General features: G+C 38.8%; 1 protein-coding gene and 1 long non-coding RNA gene across 3 annotated transcripts in view; one reads left to right on the top strand and one right to left on the bottom strand.

The window, feature by feature from the left end:
• The window catches only part of tbx5a (T-box transcription factor 5a), a 16503-nt gene extending 8771 nt beyond the window's left edge, over positions 1–7732 (bottom strand). The window contains exons 1-4 of one of the 2 annotated variants that reach the window (XM_046067192.1): positions 7571–7732; positions 6563–6657; positions 5186–5305; positions 4069–4216 (exon numbers count right to left, since the gene is read on the bottom strand). In XM_046067192.1, coding sequence (XP_045923148.1) covers positions 4069–4216; positions 5186–5305; positions 6563–6657; positions 7571–7732 — 525 coding nt within the window. The remainder of the gene's footprint in view (positions 1–4068; positions 4217–5185; positions 5306–6562; positions 6658–7570) is intronic. The other variant, XM_046067193.1, reaches the window with a different exon arrangement.
• Positions 7733–18390: 10658 nt separating this feature from the next.
• The window catches only part of LOC123982143, a 76691-nt gene continuing 72839 nt past the window's right edge, over positions 18391–22242 (top strand). The window contains exon 1 of the long non-coding RNA XR_006827911.1: positions 18391–18512. This is a non-coding gene — a long non-coding RNA (uncharacterized LOC123982143). The remainder of the gene's footprint in view (positions 18513–22242) is intronic.

Below are 22242 nucleotides of genomic sequence, written 5' to 3'. Positions count from 1 at the left end.
GGGGGGGGGGGGGGGGGGGGGGGGGGGGGGGGGATGAATAACCCTGAAAAATATTCTGTGAGTTGTTTGGGAGAGCAACGCAAAAGCTGCAGCTTTGAATGAAACCTGACACAAAAACAAATGATTTTTAGGAACAACACCAATTTATTCGCTTAACTAACAGTGAGTCCAAAGTAGCGCTGTTGTGCAGTGGTTTAAGATGTATTTACAACCTTTACTGATATAAAGATACTTTGTTAGAAGTGAAAACACTGCATTTAAAGTTTTACTTTAGTAAAAGTACAGACGAATTAACTTCAAAATAAACTTGTGTCAAAAAAGTATTTTTAATAAAGAATACACCCTTACAGCGTATTGTGTAGCATATACTACTGACTAATGGATTATTATAAGTGATGCATTCTGTAAGCAGAGTGAAACTAATTTGAATTAACTTTAGTAAAGTAAGATGTTCCTTGTGAACATTTCATTTTACCTGATGCTTTTATCCAAAGTGACTAACAATAAATGCATTGAACCATGTGGATGTATCCCAAAATTACAAGTACATCAACTTCATCAAATACACTGAACTGCTTCAAGTGCTACATTTAGAAACAATAATAGATAGAGAACAAGTATTTTTTATAGGCCAAGGTGCGTTCTGACCAGATGAGTTTTTAGTCTGTGACAGAAGATGTGTAAAGTATCTGTTGTCCTGATGTCAATAGGGAACTCCTTTCACCATGTGGAGCCAGGACAGCAAACCAGTCATGATTTTGTTGAGCAGAGGCTGGGCCCTCCCTCAGAGTGAAGGAATGGCAGTAGCTGTGTGAAATAACTACTAACTATACTGTAGCTGCCCAATAAATGTAGTGGATTTATATATATGTAAACAGGAACAAATATCTCACAAACGTATTTAAGTACGGTGGTTGAGTAAATGTAATTAGATACTTTCAAAAAATACTTTTGTGTTTTATTGACATGCATGTTTACCATGGTAATCAAATATATTTTCACCATGAAACCATATTCAAAACACAAAATCCTTGACTGCAACTGTCAACAAAATAAACTGGTGAAATTGACCCTTCCCCAAAGACTAAGTTATGATCAATATGTAAAATACTGGAAAAACTGACATAAATGTCAGATGTAATCCATTACATGTGTCGTCCAAGAGATAATCCACTCCTTCTGCCTGAAAATATCAATAAAAATAAAAGAAACTATCCTGTTCAAAACTAACATTATGTCACTTAAAACTTCTGGCAGCATTTTTCTTTTATGTTTCTGACATTACACATATACCACTGTACTGTTGAAATGTATACAATTTGAATAAAAATCAAAGCTACACAATTAACTCTATACAAACACCCAGGCTCCATGAGGCTTAAATTCTATCAGACTCCTTTACAACAACTCTGAGCTGGTGAACTCAGCCCTGCTCAGTCCGCTGACGTGTGCCTAATTACCAGACATTTTTTTAGAGAAAAATGACCCAGGCCCATCTTAAATTGGTCCAATCTACCAGCAACATTGGCCTCGTGTCTCACTGCTAGTAATTATAAATCATCTACGAGTTATTTCTACCAGCTGGACCAACAAGCTGATGGAATATATTTTCTGGCCAGCCACCAGCGTTTCATTTATGAATCCCAGGGTGCTGTCTCCCATGCACAAAAGAGGGTGAGCCAAGAACCACTGCAACCAATCAGAAATGTTCTTTAACCCAAAATTTACAACACTGCTCATATTCCGACTGAGCTCCAGTGTCATTTCACCAACTCGGCTTTGGCAACAATCCATAGAGGTGCCATGTGGATGGATAGTGGCTTGTGTGTGTGGAAACGTATATTCCTTTTTTGCTTTGGTAAACGTGAATGTCTAACAAGACTCTCATTTTAGATTCCCCATTACACTGAGTACCTCCAGCTATGTAAATAATTGTCAATCTGCATTCTGTGGCCTTGATGATTGGAATAAATTTAAACATTATCACTATAACATAATAACAAGACACATTTTAGTACCGCCTCCTAATGACATATATTAATAAATTTGAACCTTATTCAGTTTAACACGTCTAATTAACATTAGCATTCATTTTCATTTTTCCTCAGTCTTAACCAATCTCCTTAAAAACCACACAGCTATTCGTGTACCTTTTGCCAACCTCATAATTGTGTTTTCCTTTAATGACTGGGCCTATTAGTAAGAAAGCTAATTGTGTGTCTATTCCGTTTCTACAACAAGACATCTAATTTGGCCACAATGTGCCCATCAACTTTTATGAAAACCTGCCGCCAACAGGCCCATTTGTTGATGAAGTAAGTGATGTTTTCTGTTTTGGGTAAGACAGGAATCACAAAGCCTGGGGCCAGATAGGCAGTGTAGAATAATGAGGAGTTAAAGTTAGGAAATGGGTACCATACAGTCCCGCACTGGTGAGGGAGGCGGTGGGTGGGGGTGCAATTGCCTCTTTCCGTTTAGTTAAAAAGTGCCCAACTGCTCCCCTCTACTTATGCAAGCTGACTTCCAGGAGGTCTACAACTTTAATACATCTAGGGGGTGCTATAATAAACATGGGCAACAAAAAGTACCAAAGAGGGTCCAGGATGCTGGAAACAAACATTTAAAGGATTTTCATCATTGAAAATCAGAATCAGAAATTGAGGTTTCACAGACTCATCAGAACATTACTGTATTGCATTGATTTCATTATGACGACTGGTAAATTGCATTCTAAGGAGAAAGTTATATATTTAAAGTATCTAAAATGTAAATTCACATTGTCAATTTATTCATGTTTTTCTCTTAAACTCAATTAAATTAAATTCACAACTTCAATTCACAAATTCAACTTAATTTATCCCCATAGGGTAATTACAGTTTTAAATGTTCAACTGTTTGTGCAGCAAAGTCACCTCCCTTTTTCTTGTTTTTCAAAAGGACATCAGGATTTATTTGAATTAAAAATTTCTTTAAATTTTTTGTTGCAGGAAATCCAATATCCGGTCCTTTTAACATGTCTTATTTAGATTTAATGGTTTATATGAAATTAATAAAAATAATTACTTTTGCCTGACAGTAAAAAGAAAAATGATGATATTTTTACAAAATTAGGCGTTCAGCCTGGCTGAATTAAACACATCATTAGCAGTAAAAAAAATGTTACTTTGTAACAGCATCATCTTTGTGCATGTATATACACACACCTTCTTTCTTCGGCCAATGTGCACTGTATTGCAAAGACATAATTCTTTTGCATAGTTTTTGTATCACTAAAAATTTAAACTAAAGGAGGTTTTAAGGAAACATTTGAAAGAACAAAAACTTAAAAAAAGAAAGTAGCAAAAATATATGAACTGCCTGTAATTTCATATTACCACAGAATATGCTATTTTATTATATTCAAAGTGTCTCCAATGAATAAATAGAACTGTTAAGCACAACCAAAACTACACAAGGTCAGTGAGTTTATGGGGCCTAATGCTGGAGAAGTGCCTGAAATTTTAGTCTATTAAATTAAGTAAATTTAACAAACACCATTCAACCTTAATGATGCCTAATCATGCAAATCACAGTTTTTTACAAGCAAGTAGGGGGGATTGAAGCTGTATTTTTTTTCCCTTTTTTAAATGATGACCTTTAAATTAAATAGCTGTGTAAAATTTTAATCAATTCAAATAATAAACAAAGAACTTTTTGTAGACAACAACAACAACAACAACAAAAACAACAACAACAATAATTCTTAGGAAATAGTCACACCCTATCCTTTGTCAGAAATCCCGCTTTGTGTGAGTCTAATTTCATCGATTGTGTCCGATTTATCTGGTGATTTTCATACAAAAGACAATCACTAGTCAAGGGCCAGCTGTAGAAAACAGCACTTATTTTGTAAAAAGTAAAAAGTGGCCTATAGGCCTCCGTAAGTAGAAAGGGACGACTTGCGTTTCAGCAACACCCCTCCCTGCTAGATGTCCCGGACTTTGATCAGTGCAGCAGCAGGTTATTAAAGCAGTCACAGACACACAGATATGTGGTTAAATAGTATAGATGATAGGCCTAGGCACCTACGTGTCCGAACGGGTCCAGATGGTTGTTGGTCAGTTTCAGCTTCTGGAAGGACACGAGCTGCCTCATCCAGTGCGCCCCAGTGGCAGGAGAGTCCGGGTGAACGTATAGCCTGCCGGGCATGGCGGGCTCTGCCTTCCCGGTCACAGACCTGAATTAATGCAACACAGTCACACTGTAACACCTCGGACTGACACCCATATGCCAGCTATCTGCTATACAGGCGCTAATGTAGGTGGACGTGTCCTCGTTGCACACTGTAAGTTAGACAAACATCTGCAGGCTATTTCATTATCAAAATATATAAATTAGAGAGATAGCTGAAATGAATGCATATTATTTAAAGGAAAATCTAAAACAAACAAAAAAAAAAAAACAAACGGTGGAAAGTTTCTTCATAAAGATTCTCAGTCGATCGGACATTTACGTAGTTGCCTTAAACGTCTAGGCCCCCCAAAAAGTGACCTACAGAGTCATCGTGTATAATACTTTGGGAAGTTGATTTTGGCTGGTCAGAGGTCAGATTAGAGCTGGTAGACATTGTTTTCCAACATAGTTAGATCAAGAGAAGAATTAGTTCCAGGACATGCTTTGGACAGGTCATTATCGGCAGTATTGGCATGTGATTATCCTCTTTGAGTAGCCTATCCTCTCATTGAAAGGCGCTGACCCAAACAAGGCAGTCCTGGCCAAGGTTAGAGATCGACTTGACACTAAACAAATAACCGTGTTTATGCCCCACTGTGAAATACAGCCTTGTTACAATCCACATACAGGCTGGTATAACTATAGGGGGTTGCTATAGGAAAAGTCATAACCATTCATTCAACACCGAAATGTCAGCTGCGACAGAAACACTTCTCCCACTTGAATGCATTTCTTAAGTATTATAAAATACAGAATTCATTATTCTCGGGAATTAATATGTTCTCTTTCGACTCTCGTCAATCAGGACAACGATATAAAATTTCCTGTTGGAGTAAACTCTAGAGAGAGAAGCTGAGACCACCAAATCAATGACCCCCATTATTGTGAAATGTCCTATGTGTAAAATTTAAGAAGAGTTTGTTTCTGCAAGGAAAAGTTCTTAAGAATGTGTTTTGTGTTATGTTTTACATACCATTTATTATCGGCGAACTTGTATCGATGGTCGTCGGCAGGAACAACATCCATCAGGAGAATATATTTAGTTTTGGGGTTTAATCCCGTGACCTTCACTTTGAAGCTGGGGAACATTCGCCTGTAAAGGACAAAACACAGTTTATAGCGCTATATGGTATTTCTGTCAAACTGGAAAAAAAAATAAAACTACAGGCAAAAATAGACCGTGGTGTGTTTTCATGGTTTTCTCATCTGTAGAAGAAATCACTGAAATTCATATCCAATTTAGCCATTTTCCAACGTTCAGTGGGTACAAGCATCCCTAACAAACTTTTACAAAATTGTGAATGAACACAAATATATTCTGAAAAAAAACTTGCATGATTCTAATTTGCACACTAAACTAAATTATAGACGCATGCTTACAGGGGTGGTTTAAAATGTCAAAATAGATGTCTTTATTTGGTTTGGAGAGGTGAAGACTACTTTCAGGGCAGGGCGTTGGGCCTGAGAGCGACCTGCGCATTGTAAAAAAGTTTTTCACCATGGGCCAGATTTCCGTTTAGTAAATCATTTGGATATTTGGTAGCTGTCATACTGTAGAAAAACACATAATGTGAGTAAGGCTAAGCAGTCTCGCGAGTCAAAGGGAAGGGCCGAGGATGAGGGAGATGCTGTGTAATATCAGTTCATGCCAAAAAACAGGAGTGAAATGACTGACGGGAATATAATGGAGACTTTATGCAGCTGTGAGAGAACAGAGAACTGTCTTCTACCCGCACTGGAGAGCACGATGAAATGTAGTTGTGTTCACTTATAAATACTTAATCATTTACAATACCCACACATCTGAGGCACAGGCCACTTTGACATGAGCAGACACCAGCGGCAGTCATGCATATATGCAAGATTAAACTCGTGCAAGACGTGTCTGTGTACAATTACACATACAAATATACAGCAAATACAGAGAGAATATTGCAAATGGCAGAACATACGCTCCTAAATGAGTTTATTTCAATGGATTTTAAGAAATAGAGGACAGTTTTTTGCTCTCTCAGGCTGATGAGTCGATGGTATTGCATTTCCCCAAGGGCCACCCAGACTAAAATGTAGGATGTGCACTCGTGATGTTGCCAACCCGATGTTGCAGAGCGCTAAAGCGTCCACCAAATGCTCTGTAGTTCCTCATGGTGCATATTTCCAAATTCCCACGCAAGAAAAAAACTCCATCCGGGCCTATACATTTAAGTTATAGCCCTAGATAAAATTCATATAAAATAATTGCGTGGGTGGCCTTATCAACAAGCAGCCATGCAGTCATTAATTCCACTTGTTCTGATTAGCGCTTTCCTGTCATAATAATGATTCATGTTTTTATAGGTAGTCCTCTTACCTTCCGGCTTTGGTGATGATCATCTCTGTCCCCACCTCGTGAAACTTTGCCCAGAGTTCCCTCTCGTGCAGGTAGACTTTTATCCCCTCCATTCCCTTCAAAATAACGCATCTTAGTGTCCATAGTGCTCACAGCATGGCCGTAATAGACCTGACTTTTACGCAGAGGTATCAAGCTCATGACATGGTTTTGAAGCCTTGGTTGGTCTAATGGCCTTTTGTCAAAAGCATTTTTTTCAGCTGCCAAAGGGAAACTATAAACCCTGCTTATTATCTTATTATACAACAGTGGTTTGAAGTAAAATATTAATTTAACATTTCAAGAAACATGCTGTTGGACAACTGAGTTGTTGTACACTCAAGTCAAAACAATAAATAACGTAGGGCATGTAACAATAATGTCATGAAAATGTAACCCTTCAAGATGTGGGTGTACTCACATTGACATTCTGTGGTGTTAAACCTGTTGGGCCTTTAGCATGCACGTTTAAACTACCAACAATATACTGTATAATAAGTTAACCAGAGTTAATGTCTGACGTTTAATATACTACAGAATACAGAATTTATCAGTATTGTCTCTTATTCAGCAAAAAAAATCTGGTCTAAAAACAAGTGAAAATTGCTTTGAAACTTTACTGATGGTTTTACCTATCAAATACATTTCCTCAGTCAGTTTCTTTGAGCAACCCAGCATGACAAAGAAAAGAGACTAAATATCAGATAAAAAGTAATATGCTTATATATATATATATATATATATAAAGAAATGCTTATGAATAAATATATACTAGATACTAATAAAAAAGTGAGTAGAATTACTCCATGCCATTGGCATACATTTCCTTTAGGATTTTGTGTAGTATTTAACAACCAAAACGACGTGCAGTAGGCTATATGTTCAGACGAATATATAGAAATGCTTTTTTTAAAAAAGTGAATGTGACCCCATAAGTCCGTGGAAACAGCTTCGGCTTGTAGCCTTAAGCAGTGAGAGTGAGGCCTATACAGCCTGACTGATACTGACCTGCTGAATGTAAGTTGTCTGTGATGATGGGGATTTGCTCGAGGTCCCGTTTTGTTTCTCTGATTTATTATCGCTCTGTAATTCCCTTGAATCCGAACCACCGGGAGAGTTTTGAAGGGTAAAAGTCTCCTCTTGGTCCGCCATGACCGCAGCTCCGAAAACTACTGTCCCAGCTGAAAGACCCAAACAGAGATGTCAGTGTGTGGGGCTAGACCTCCTTTTTAACACTGTTAGGGACTGATTCGAATAAGTTACACACGCAGACACAGATGAACATCATTTTGTCACTGTAGTGACCACAAAGTTACACATTTTCGGGAAGTGCCGTGTGCTACACAGGCTAATAACTACAGCTAATTGGTGTCAGCATTAAAAAACAATCTACTTAAAAGGAACATATTAACATATCATCTTAGTTTAAAACTGAAGGCTTTCAAAGTAACAGCATAATAAACGGAACATTGCTTTATTATATTGTTCAAAGAAGCTTTGGGTTTAATAAAGTTTGATAGCTTGTTTCAAGATGCTTGTCAGAAATATAGTTTATTTTAGGCTATTAACTATTTAGATGTCTGTGAAGATTCTCAGTCATTAACTATTTAGGTTATTATTAATTAAGAGGGAATTGTACTGTCTAGAGTACTCCCAACATTATAAATGTGACTAACTCATTTTAGGAGAATGAGGCTGCACATTGAAGCAGCCCTCGCTTTTAGGAAACACTATTTCCTTTTACAGTTCCCCAAACAAAAGACATGACCTTTTATTGTTATATCGCGACGTGGTGATGTCCAGAACACAATAAACCCTCCTAAAAAAGCAATCCTCTACTCTCAGACGGTGTCCGTTATTCCTGCAAGGTAGAGTAGCCCATAGCCTGCTACGATGTAAACCGCTATGAATTGCAAACACAATGAATACACACATAGCCGAATCAGAGCAGTATCAGCTTACCTAAAAACAACAAAAACAACACGTCGTAGGCTATGGCACGGCGGTGGCACAACAGAGGAGCACCGTCTCGACTTTAAAATGTCCAAGTCCCCGTCCCAAATCAGATAATCCAAGCGTTTTGCGCGATGAGGCTGCACGGAATCTCCATGAATCCTTTCCCCTCTCACAGTTAGTCCAGATTCTTCTACGAGTGGAGCCGCGACCGTGGAGATCCGCGCGGAGTTGGGTGACAGCTACGAGGCGCTGCTCGGTGCCGTATTGTGCATTTTACAGCCGAAGACCGTTTTGTGAGCCGACCCTGCTGATAGCACCTAGCAGTAAGCTGTAGCCGACTCCCCGAGGAGCAGGTCCGTCACCTCCTTCTTCCCTCCTCTCTCTCCCAGTCTCTAGCCTTGTCAATTCTACGTCTCCCCCCCTCTCTCTCTCTCTCGCGCGCGCTCCCTCTCCAGCCCTTCAGGGTGCATCAATGACCAGCCGAGCGAAGCGGAAGCTGAGTCCGCGACTTAGATCAGGGGGGGTGGAGGGTGATGGGGGAGCAGTCTGCGCAGGAATAGCTTTGGTTTATACCCCAAATAATAATTCCTTCCAGGCCCCCACCCCGGTTTCTCTCCTTAATCCCAGTCTGGTGAAAGGAATCCATTTGATATTTGCTGCTGCATGCGCCATTACGCGCAACATCGTCCTCTCCCTCTTTTAGCCTCCAGATAATGTGGGGATCAATTTAATTAAACATAATTTAAATTTGAGAGCTGCACCATCAGATAGTGGAGGTCAACATGTCTCTGCTTATGTTTGAAGGAATGATTACGATAAATTGATCAACCGACCATAAGATTTTGCCTGTATTATTATCTATTAGTGACTGGGCAATTAAGAATGCCAGCTAACGATCCGTTTTCTCAAGCTGCTTGTTTGCTATGTTAACAGAATGTTATGAATGACCTTATACTATCCGATTATCCCCGCAGAGCAAGATACATAACTGTTTCCACTTAAGGCTAAAAAGACGCAAATGTCTCCACAGAAAACAAAACAAAACCCATAAACCTGGGGCAGTCAGCGTAGGCTATGTTTAGGCCTGTGGCTTCACACAAGTTTAGTCTGCACACCGCGGACGTTTCACATGACACTAAACCTCAGATTCGGACATATAAAGATTATAACAAACCGCCAGATTATGAGATCAAACTGCATAGAGTCATGTTTGCACTGACCATGCCTGGTTAGACATGAGGCGTATTTAGCTGACCTTATGGTGAAAGTGCAAAGAGACACTAAACCACGCGCTGCCAAAAATAGACACTTTTCAGTTTTGCATCTACATGTTGAAAAAGTCGAAATCAGTCTCGACGGCGCTGCAGTTTGACATTTGACCATTTGACCAAAGCGTTGTTCTTAAACTGTAATTCCAATGGATGGAGCTTAACTCTGCCTGGCTGTTCCTCCTGAAACAAGCAAAAACACTGGAAACAACAGACTTAACACAACTGTAATGCATAGTGTTTGATTTTAGAGAAAGACAGAATACGAGTCGCTAAAGGTGGCATTTTTTGCAGCGTGCGCACCAAAACGTCTAATTTGCATTTTAGGCTGATATCTCATTACGCACGCGCCCATGGAGTTAATTTCCCCGTCATTCATGCGTTTGTCCGTTAGCAAGCTGCCAATATCAACACTTCTTCAGTAGATATGACAGGTAACTTCACAATATATAAGAAGCAGAGTCATGATAAATCAGTAGTACATGTGAATCTGGTGTTAAAAACAGTGGCTGGAAGTAGTCTGTATCAGTTAAAATTACTTTATTTTCTGTAGTAGAAATTTTATTCGAAAACATCTAAATTAACTGAGTATCTTTAAGATATTGAGAATGCAACCTCTAAATAGCTTCGAAGCCTTTGTTTAACAACATCTTCCTGGAAACGGTGGGAACATCATTAGTTAACACTAACAATAAACACTATACAGTTTCTCAAATTTCGATATCTGGACAATAACGTCTGTTATGTTATGTTGAACCGTTCGAAAAAAGAAAGAAGTTTGAAAGAAAACGAAGCTAAACGAGGCACTGAACTCAGTCTCACATAAAATGTTATGCTGAGTGAATGTCTTGCTGAGTCTGTAAGCTATAGGGAACCTTTCTTTTTCTCTCTTTTAAACACACGCACAGCTAAAGAGAGAGCTCTGAAGGACTTCCGAATGACATGCTTCTCCATTACTGTATCAACACAAATAACTAAGGCTTTGCAGAACTTGGACAAGGCAGAACTCTGCTATATTGCACTTTGAGTGCAAATGTGACTATGAATATAGGCCCAAGAACCAAGATCCTTGACCATGAATGGTTTTTAGTTGCAGCTGTAATTTGTTTGACATTACAGCGTTATTGCATGAAAAATAATGTAATGATAAATACAGGTACAGAAACAGTACAGATGAAAGGAATAAGAAACCGTCACATCGAGAGATTGACCAGCGAAATTATTAAAAATGCATGCAGTCTATGTCAATAGAAATTAAATTTAAATGAGGCTCACATCTCCAGAACTGAGGAGGAAACTTTAGTTGCTGTGAGATCATTTATAATAAAGCTGCAACTCCCTCTAAGAAGTCTATAACATCATGGAGGTCAAGATTCACCCGCTTTACATCTTGCTCACGCCTTCTACATTTTTCGTAATATAGCCTAATTGGCATTTAAACTAATTTAGGAGATATAAATTATATTCGTCCACATGAGTTTGAGGTGGAAGAATACCAAATAAAAAAAGTGTCAAATGTGAAAAAAATCCTGCTCGGTTTTTTTTTTTTAATAAAACAAATTGTGAATAAGAGGAAGGGATCGCGTTGAAATCGATGTTAAGGCCTAATAAGCAAGTAAAAGGGAAAAAAAACAAAACAGCGGGTCAACAACCAAAAATGCAATGTTTTGATCATTTTAAACAGTTAAAGTCAACCCTCACAAACAAATGACGTGCATGTAGAGGTGCAGCATGAAAGCTTCACGCAGACTATAATTAACTTGCTGCCCCCAAGAACAGTCGAGTTAACGGCGCATCACGCAAATGAAAGACAAAAACAATAACAAAAAGCTAAACAGAAGATGAACCTAACAGCAACCTAATAGCAACCTAATAAAAATAAAACATGTCGTAATTGTGGCCACTAAAACAAAAGGACAAATTTAGCTGATGTTAAAAGTGTCTGAGAAAACAGACACGTAACTCAATTTAAGAAACTTGTTTGTTAAAAACATCCACAGTGATGGTAAATAATTTCTGACCATACTATCAACCGAGATTCCAATGTGCATATTGTTTGATATGGATTGCAATAAAGATAAAGTGTTTCCAAATGTGAAGTACCTTTATGAACGTTACAGCACACTGGTTAACATCCTCTTATATAAATAAAATCCCCAAAAGAAAGAAAAAGAACACAGCGCATGTTTAATCACACAAGTGGTCTAAAATAAATCCTTTGTGCAGGGTGGGTTAAAGTTCAGCTGATGCACCACAGCACAAAAGAAAGGCCCATTTGACACGCTAATTACAAAAAAAACTAGTGCAAGTAAAAGATAAATAGAATTTAACAATTAGAGTTTGAAACTAAATAGCTGGTTGATCATTTATCATTTAAATGACAATTAAAATATATCACGAATCAGTGTATACCAGTAGGAAGTGAATTAAACTGACAAAGAAAGGAACCATTTTACAATATTTGCACAACAAAAACACATCACCTTTAGGCTACCTTTGGATAAGTTTGGTAAATCCTAATTTTGAGATCATGTGCTAAGAACCCATTTAAGACTTTAAATAACTAAACAAATGAGCTCCATTGCTAAAATACAAATTACACTGTGAGGCGAAACTTCGAATGAAGTGAAATGAAAAAAGGAAGGTCCATGTGTCATGAAAATATCATACACATAATTTAAACATACTGTGCATACATATAGTCATAGTAACATTATATCCTCTTTTACTCCAAATAACACAACATATTTCCTGCTTGCAGCCCCCTCAAAAACTCTGAGAATTTAAACATGTTCACTGTGACTGAGCTTAAAAAGTGAAATTGCATAAATGCATTATTTTTTATCACTTAGTCTGCATGACAGAGCAGCTGAGTGGTGTCAAAAGTCTACTGCCGTAAAGTTCAGCAAGACCAAATTATTATGTAAAAAGAGCTTTGAATGTGTTGGAAAGAAAAATGATGTAACTGATGAAAATGAATGACGGAAGATAACTTTAGTAACCGAATCAAATCCTCTCTGTGGTAAAATATAGTGAGCCTCTCAAAGAACCTGTTTATGTATACTGTATGTATAAAGTACATAAAACCTGTCCTCACAACAAAAAAAATCTCAACATGTTGCGTGACCATGCTGGCTAATTAGTATTTACTCTGGAGCATAAAATCTAAATTTAGTCTGGAAGACATACAATGCATTGCCCACAGAAGGAAGTAAGCAACAGTGTACTGACCAGTCGCATCTAAATAGTGTCACCGCTGCTCTTGCTATAGACTGGTTGGGTTGGTAAATCTGCCGCATTAAAATCAAAGCACTGGATGCAAACAATGTCTAAAGTCAAATAACATCACAGGTTAAAAACAATTATCACATTGCCAGTGACCCAGCACACCATGTGGCATGAAAAGTTCCTCTTGAAGAACTACAAATACCACTCATCCAGGTACAAATAACAAGGTGCCAAAACTAGAGTGATATGTTAGGTTGAAGGTGAATAAAAACTTTATTAAAATAAAAAAAACAGAGGTGCTGTATTCTTGTGAATTTTGTGCAAGTGCAACAGGCAACATACATAAATACACACGCGCGTGCACACACACACACACACACACACACACACACACACACACACACACACACACACACACACACACACACACACACACACACACACGCACACAAGCACATGCACATATGCTGGGGTTAAATACGTGCTCCCTACCTCCTGGCTGTCCAGTACTATTGACTGTGTGGTTTGATGTTACCGCTTATTTAGAGCCGCTTAAAGTCTGGTGAGACTTCAGCAGACAGGCAGGTGAAAGCGCTGGTGTGGCTAACCACCGGTCCAGCTAGGACTCCTGGATCAGGGAGGGGAGCCTGCCCAGATGCTCCGCACCAAAGGCCATCTGTGAGGTTTGTGGCTGACAACAAATCCATGGTTTGGCTCTTAGGAGCTGAGCCAGACAAGAGGAAAGGGGGAAGAAGGAGAGAAAGAAAACAAATCTGCAGAGATTGCATTTCTTTAGGCTAGATCTTTTCTGGGTGGTACTCAGGAGCAGCCTAATTTGATAGAATAAGCATGAGTTCAAGTCTCTTCATTTTAAAGATTGCTTTCAATGTGTTTTCATTTGCACTCTACACTATTAATGGGAATAACACAAGCATGGAGTGGATTTTATAACCAATTTCTAAAACATAAACAAAGGAATATTATGACTCATTCTTGTGTGGATAAAGTTCTGTTGCTTATGACTAGGCAGCACTCAGCTGTTTGTATATTCAGCAAACATTCCACTGTCAAATGAGGAGACAAATGTTACTAGATGATAGTAGAAGCTAAATAATACACAGGCTGCACCTTTCAAGTCCAACCCCTTGATCTGAGAAATATCTAAACTGCCAGCAACATAACACAAAATATGTATTTGGCATATAGTATTGTATTGGAATCTATGATCTGGATTATAGGAACTGACAGCATTACATGGCTTAACCTTAAAGACTGGGAGCACAAAAACGAGCACTGTGACAAAGATATCTTTTAAAAACCATTAACACTGGTAAAACTGCAGGTTAGGTTATTATGATGATGGAAAGTGATGTATACAGATTGATGCCTCATTTGTTGGTGAGGAGCATGAACACTCCCACTCAGCCACCATCCTCCTCTGTCTTTCAGTTTCTCTATATAAAGATGGAGAGTTGTAAACTCTCTCCCAATGCAGTATGGTTTTGCCCGGGTTCGCCGCACATGGGCCTGTGGTCTGCACCGTGCCCAACCTCCTGAATGAGTTTACCCTTGTTCCACTAGAAAAGGCAATGATAATGTATCTGGGCCTCTGTGGCAGTGCTGGCCTAAAAGGTATATAGCGTGTACGCAGATACACACACGCACACATACATATTCACGTACAGAGCCCTACTTTCACAACCTGAGCAGGGCTGTGGGCTCAGGGTTGGTGGTGGTGGTGGGTTGGTGGCGGCGGGCTTGGGGCTGACACGTTTCTGCTAACAATCACATCACACACAGGGACCCACATTCCAACTTCCTGATGACCCCCCCCCCCCCACCCACCCTGTTTCACTGGGCTACCTCCCAGCCTTTTCCTCCCCCAACAGGTCTTGGTGGAACTGTGCAGGCATGGGGCAGGGTTATGTGGTCGGTATTCTGGGCTTAGAGAAACATAGAATTATTCATGAAAATGTTTAGAGAAATACAAAATGGAGAAAAAACTAATCTGATAACCTTAAAACATTTAATTAATCATGCTAGGACTGATCAACTGCTAGTACACATATTTTGGAAAATTGTAGAATAAAGTCATTAGAGTTAATACCATTCTTGCACATCTGGATCCAGTTCCTCTTGACATATTGGCAGTTAAGGAAAGTGCATGTGCATGTGGCTGTGTATTATACTGCATATTACATCCTCTGCTGCCCTCTAGTGATATATTTTAATAGTTCACTAATGACATGATGCGTCCCTCTGCAGAGATGACCACTTAGTGTCAAATTTAAGTACAAAAATTAACAACTGCATTTATTTTGGAAGTAAAGTTTTGTGAGTTTAGCATTGTAAGCGTCCTGGCAAAAATGGCAGCACAGTTTGAAGATAATTAAAAACAACACAACGGAACAGCACAACAAACTGCAAATACGCTACACAAAATTATACAGTGAAAATGTATTAGCTTTTTCCAATTCAGTATATACTTTTTAGACATCCAAATATTTTGCATTGATGGAAACTGAGTATTAGTTAAAGCTGTAATACTACAGTTTGGTGAACCACGTGATACCAGGCTATTCATCTTGATACATGTTTTTATAGTTTATTATGACAAAATATTAGTGGGGAAGTACAATGTTTTGTTGTATTTGCAGAATAGGTAGTTATGTGTATGCTGCAGTACTGCTGATTATACTGCAGAAATTGTATCTTGTTGATTTTATTACTGTTTTATGTGTATGTTTATGTGTGTGCATATGGTTATATTTGTAATATTTTGTTCACCCGTGCACCTGAGGAAGATTAGCAGTTGCACTGACAACACCTAATGAGGAAATAAAGACACACAAACAAAACAAAAACCTTTAGAGCTTACGGCCGCATAAGTCAGACAAAACAGTCATGTTAGTAATTACAAAGGGAATTCTGTGATGTGGCTGCATGGGTAATTAAACCTTCAAACCTGGTGGGCAATATACTGCATTAATCCTACGTATCATGTAATAAAAAAGGACACCATCATGTTGGATGGTATAAGCATAATAGAGAAAACACTATTATGAGCCTCCAAAACACAAACATATGTCCAGAGACACTGACTCCGGCACAGACACAGATGGCCAGCCACCTACCAAGTTGCGGTAATAAGCATGGGAATCATGTGGTGTGGTCCTCTGCAGCCATGGCCACATTTATAGACCCTGGGGGCCTGCGGGCCATCACGTCTCACTTCGGTGAGGTCAAAGCACCTTCAACTTTGACATGTTCAAATGCACAAATTATGACTCTGTCAAATTTAGAAATTATGAATTAGGTATTTCCTTTGACTCATTTGAGTCTTTGGTATGTCCAGGAACAGCCTTGAATCCCTGGCAGTTACTTTCAGGGTCATAAAATGGATGAAACACACTGTAGATAAACCTCAAAAAGAAAAAAAATCTGAAACTGAGAGGGAATAACTGTACATATGTCTTTGAGGTTCAACAAAACACCACGGGAGAACACTGGGTGGAGAATAGTACCAAATCGGGCCCTATACAAGACATTAACATCTGGTTTGATATAGAAAATGATGCAATAGTAAATTTCTTAACAGGAACGAAGAAAAATAAATCTTTACCTCTTTCTGAATTTGTTAAACTTACCTAAAATAGTTTCTTGTAATGTTTTTCAAAGGTTTGTAGTATTGCAATTATTTCTTGACCTCATATCTGATAGTAGCTCTGGCAACAACACAATAGGCAGGACAATAAATTAGGTTATTATGGGAAATGAAGAAGTTGAGAATCAAGCTGCTCATTACCAGGCATTAAATATACAAAGACAGAGGGAAAAGCCAAGAAGGAAATTAATCAAGAGGAGCAAGACAGGACATGATGACAGAGTTGCAATAAATAGGACACAAGAATAAAACATAAGCTACTCTAGAGTGTGGAGGCAGTGGGCAGGGCAGAGGATTATTATTTGATTTTTTGGGCAGAACAGGAATGCTTAAAGTGAATATAGGAACTGGACATTGAAAGGGGATATCACCAGAAGATGGCGGTAAAGCAACTAGATGGATACTAGCCGCAGTAAACCTCAAAGAAGAAGAACACTGAACGGTAAAAACTACATGCAATAAACAAGATGGAAACCCACAGATTCCCAATTAACTTGCTTCCTTGAATAGATACCTCATGCCCTATACACCAAGTAAGATGTACAAGCACTCGCTCTTATCTCATCTGGCTGGCATTTAAGCATCTATTCTTTGGTGATGTGTATTGACTGATACTTTGGGGCCTGTTAACAGTAGAAATTGTGAGGTCATGTTAGCAAAACATCACACATATTTTGGACTGATTCTTATTCAGAAAATATGACACGGATTTAGAGTTGAACATCCTTCTTTAAAATGTGCGTGTGAGTCTCCCATCTTTGCTCTCTACTCAACATAATCGGTGATTCAGACCCTTGAACAACTAAACCAAACCAAACTTCTTCAGCTTTTATTGGTGGTTAGCAAACCAACCAACCCTTTTATTTTTATGGCGGATTGCAACGATGACTTTTAAAGGTTCATACCACCACCTACTGCACTGGAGTATGTAGCATAAATTATGTTTGATGGGACAACTTTACATCGTCATAATAATAATAATAATAATAATAATAATAATAATAATAATAATAATAGAAAAAAAACTATTAAATCGTCTAACATATCCCTATATCTTTCAGATCCAGAACCAACCAAACTGACTCTACTTGGCATCTTAGGGAGGTGTTCCTGTAAGAATGTGCCATGTGTGCGATAGGTAGTTAGGGGTTGGGATGTATTTTAAGAAAATAGTAAAAAAGTATATGAGCATTTTTTGGGTAAGTTTAAGCAGTTTGAAATCTTTACCAAGATGTGTTTACTGTTTAATTATGATATGTAATGTATTTAGCAACCTACATTACTTTTGTGACTTAATTGATTTATTAAGTGGTGCTATGGGTTATAAAATTAGGTGTTTGGCGCCTGTTTCAAGTAATTGCAGATTCAATGCTAATATAGATGAACTGGGATTGTTCACCTGCCATGAGCACAAATTAAAAGGACATAATCAAGCTTTCTTTTTGAAGTAATTTTCTACAGTTGGATTCCACATTGGAATGTAGACTTTCCACCACTGTGTACTTAAGTAGTTTTTTCAGTTTCAGTTTACTTGGGTGTTTTTAGTGTAGGGTGTTGCAAGTGGAGCAGCATTGAAAACCAACTGTAAACCTGTAAAGAAGACTTGCCACGAATCAGCTTCGCCCAGCTGATGCGACACCGGCATACGCAGTGATTGAAATCAGGTCACTCTCGCGCGGAGCCGGACGCCCCGCCTCACTATCATGTCAAAGGTGAAAGGTTGTGTTTACAACTATGATGAGAGGATGAAGAGGGACTATCCTTCTGGGAACGAGAAAAGAAAAAATTCAATGAGAGTGAACTGCGTGAACGTCAGGTAAACGTGTTCTCTTCTCTCAAAGTCTGACGTCAAGCAGATAACATGCAGCCTAACGTTGATGTGCAGATACTGTGAATCTCTGTCTGTTTGTCTTGCTAACCAGCTGAGCAGCGCAGCTCTTGTCTGTCTGTGTCTTGGTTGCTTGTCAGACTGTGACTGAACAATGTTGACTGAAACATAACTATTACGTTTGATAAACGCCGACGGCCCACGGTGTTTATAAACTGCAGCTCGTTGCGACAATGCGTTACATCAAGAAACATCTGTGGGACCAGTCCATACACGGATGTGATGGCACTCCTCATACATCATTTTAAAACAAGACAGTGACGTTAAGTTATGGACTGATGCAAGATGGCAAGCAGTGGATTCACACTGACTATTAAAATGCTGATTAGCAGGGCAGACTGGGCAACATGGATGCACATCTCAGTAAATAATAAGCATCACATTTTCAGCCCAGTCATTTTATAAATAGTTTTTTATATTTGAAAATGTATTGAAGGAAACCTGGAGGAGCCAGTTTGAATGGGCCTGATGCAGCTGATAACATAAATTTATAGAAAATATCTATAATTTACAGGGGCTGACGTTTGTCAGTAGAGTAGATGCTGGATCATCAGCCATTTCAAGAACAGACTCCAGCCCAATTCCCTGTCTGCCAGATGGTCTGAAGGGATACTACCACAACAGCAGAGCAATAACGCAGACTTAACCTACTTGCGACTCAGTTTTCCTTATTGTGATTCACTATAACTCAATGCTGTATTCAAACCTGCCTTGAGTGAATTTATAAAGGTAGATTGCGTTTTGTAAGATCCATAGATTTGGATGTGTAGTACTTTTACTTTTGATTACATAAGCATTTTTAAAACCAGGTACTTTTTTACTTTAATTGAGTAAGTTTATACTGGATGACTTTTACTTTTACTTGAGTTATTTATTTTTCATGTGGTATCTCTACTTTTACTTAAGTATAAAATTGAGTACTTCTTCCACCACTGACTGTAGAACAGCACAGATACCTTTTTCTGCCTTCACCTTCTGATCAATCATACACTGCTGCTGGTAATATGTTGAAAAATGTCACATACACAACTGTCGTCTTTGGTTGAAATATTTCCATTTATTCCTGTGGTAAAATGAAAGGAAAATGACAGACTTCATGTTTGTGACGGGCAAACAAGGCGTCCTTGAAGAACTGGCAGAAAATAATATAACTGACAGTACTATGTTACTATTTCTAAGATGTCAAAGTATGGAGGGGGACTATTTTTGAATATTTTTCTCTAAAACATAAAGTTGGAAATTAGCCAAGGGTTTTCTTTTTCATCTGGAGCACCTTTTCTCAGAAGAGTGTGAATCAAGGTAGTTTGAAAGGCAGCAGCCAGTCTGCATAGGGAGAGATTGATGTGCAGTGATGCTGGATCAAGGCAAAGACAATTGTTAAACATGAGGTTAAGGGTATAGGTTGTATTTACAATACAGGAGACCTGCCTCTCCCTCTGAAAATGTATTTCATATATAGTTCTGTGTAGTAATTGTCTTTGATTTTAAATGTCATTTCTAAGCTTTGGCTTGTTACAGTTACATTGTGAGTCGTAGTAGTTGTAGTAGTAGTAGTAGTAGTGGTAGTGTCATTGGAGAGTATCGGTTACTGTATTTAATTAATTAATTGATCTAATTTATTTGAATGAAGAGATGGTGCTGCTTTGTTTTTATGTGTGGGAACATTTTGACTTGATCTCGTCAAATATGGTAAGTGATATTTGGGTGCTGCCAGCTAATGGTGGATAAACTACTATAACTTAATATTAGCTATAGTTCTGGAATTGTGTAAGCTATTTGTATTAATGAAGCTATTTCTCATCAAGGAATACACAGGTTACAGGTTTTGTGCATACTGTGCCCTCAGCATATCTATGACAAATGCTACTATGGTCAAACTTAGCCAGAGGTCTAGTCAAGGTATATTATCTTTTTTAAAAGTAATTTTATCTAAGATCTGTGTGGTTTTCAACTTAGCACTATAATCAAGCTACTCCTGCTTTTGTAACCGTTACCAGGAAACAAGAACTGTATAAGATATTGGTGAACAGCATCCTTTCTCCACGGTGGAAAATGTAGAATTTATGAAATTCCTTAATTAACTGGAAATTTGTACGTCCAACAAGGCAGGTATCAGGACAGTGTGGAAAAAGACAAGTCTGATGAGGTAAGGACATCAGCTGTGAGTCTAATTTCTGATAATATGAACAAGTTAACTGCTAGGCCTTAAGCACAGAACCAGACAACATATACTGGACATGGAATACAACAGGAGGATTGTTTTAGGATTTGGAACCAACCATCTACAAGCACCACCCTGCGACAAGTCAATCATAAAACTCAAATGTTGTTTTAAAGGAACTGCTCAAAAAATGAAGGGAACACTTAAATCACATCTCGATGAACCTGGAGGAACCCAGGGCCCCCTGCAACAGCGCAAGGTCTGACAAGGGCTCTGAGGATTTTAACCTGGTACCTAACAGCAGTCAGGGTAACGTTGGGTAGCACATGGAGGTCTGTGCAACCCTCCAAGTATATGCCTCCCCAGACCATTACAGACCCACCACCAAACTGGTCATGCTGGATGATGTTGCAGACAGCATAACATTCACCATGGCGTCTTCAGACTCTTTCACGTCTGTCACACGTGCTCAGTGTGAACCCGCTCTCATCTGTGAGCACAGATGCCACTAGAGGACCTCTGGCTCTCATGACACCCTCATGGAGTCTGTTTCTGAAAGTTTGGACAGAAGCATGCACACCAGTAACCTGCTGGACATTTTGGAGGACTCTGGCAGTGCTCCTCCTGTTCCTTCTTGCACAAAGGAGCAGATACCTGTCCTGCTGCTAGGTTGATGCCCTTCCACGGCCCTGTCCAGGTCTCCTTGTCTAACTGCCCGTCTCCTGGAATCTCCTCCATGCTCTTGCTGGGAGACACAGCAAACCTTCTTGTGACAGCACGTATGGATGTGACAACCTGGAAGAACTGCGCTACCTACAAAGTGCTTTAACAAGTGTAAAGAATAATACAAAAAAAAACAAGATAAGAGCATGAAAAATTAATATAAAATTAGTAAAATACACTAAAATAAAAGGGATAAAATAAAGTCAAATATGATCGGGAAAGGCTCTCCTATAAAAGTATGTTTTTAGAAGGAACTTAAAAGAGTTCACTGACTCAGCCGACCTGATTTCCTCAGGCAGGCTGTTCCAGAGCCTCGGGGCCCTGACAGCAAACGCTCTGTCCCCTTTAGTTTTCAGTCGAGACTCTGGAACAGACAACAGACCTCTGCCCGAGGATCTCAAGGTACGTGCTGGTGCGTATGGGACTAAAAGGTCAGAAATATAACATGGCGAGAGGCCATGAAGAGCTTTAAAAGTGATCAATAGAATTTTAAAGTCAATTCTAAAACATACTGGGAGCCAGTGTAATGAAGCTAAAATAGGAGTAATGTGGTCATATTTCTTTGTTCTGGTTAAAAGCCTGGCAGCTGAGTTCTGGACAGTCTGGAGTCGATCAATAGATTTTTGGGTTAAACAGGTGAAAAGGCTGTTGCAATAATCCAGGCGTGATGAGATGAAGGCGTGTAAAATGGTCTCGGTGTCCTTAAAAGTTAACATAGATCGAATTTTTGCTATATTTCTAAGTTGATAAAAACATGATTGAACAAGCTTTGTG

Source organism: Micropterus dolomieu, linkage group LG13, assembly GCF_021292245.1.
Source record: "Micropterus dolomieu isolate WLL.071019.BEF.003 ecotype Adirondacks linkage group LG13, ASM2129224v1, whole genome shotgun sequence".
Classification (NCBI taxonomy): domain Eukaryota; kingdom Metazoa; phylum Chordata; class Actinopteri; order Centrarchiformes; family Centrarchidae; genus Micropterus; species Micropterus dolomieu.
The sequence above is the reverse complement of the archived record's forward strand: the minus strand, read 5'-3'. Positions and strand labels throughout refer to the sequence as shown.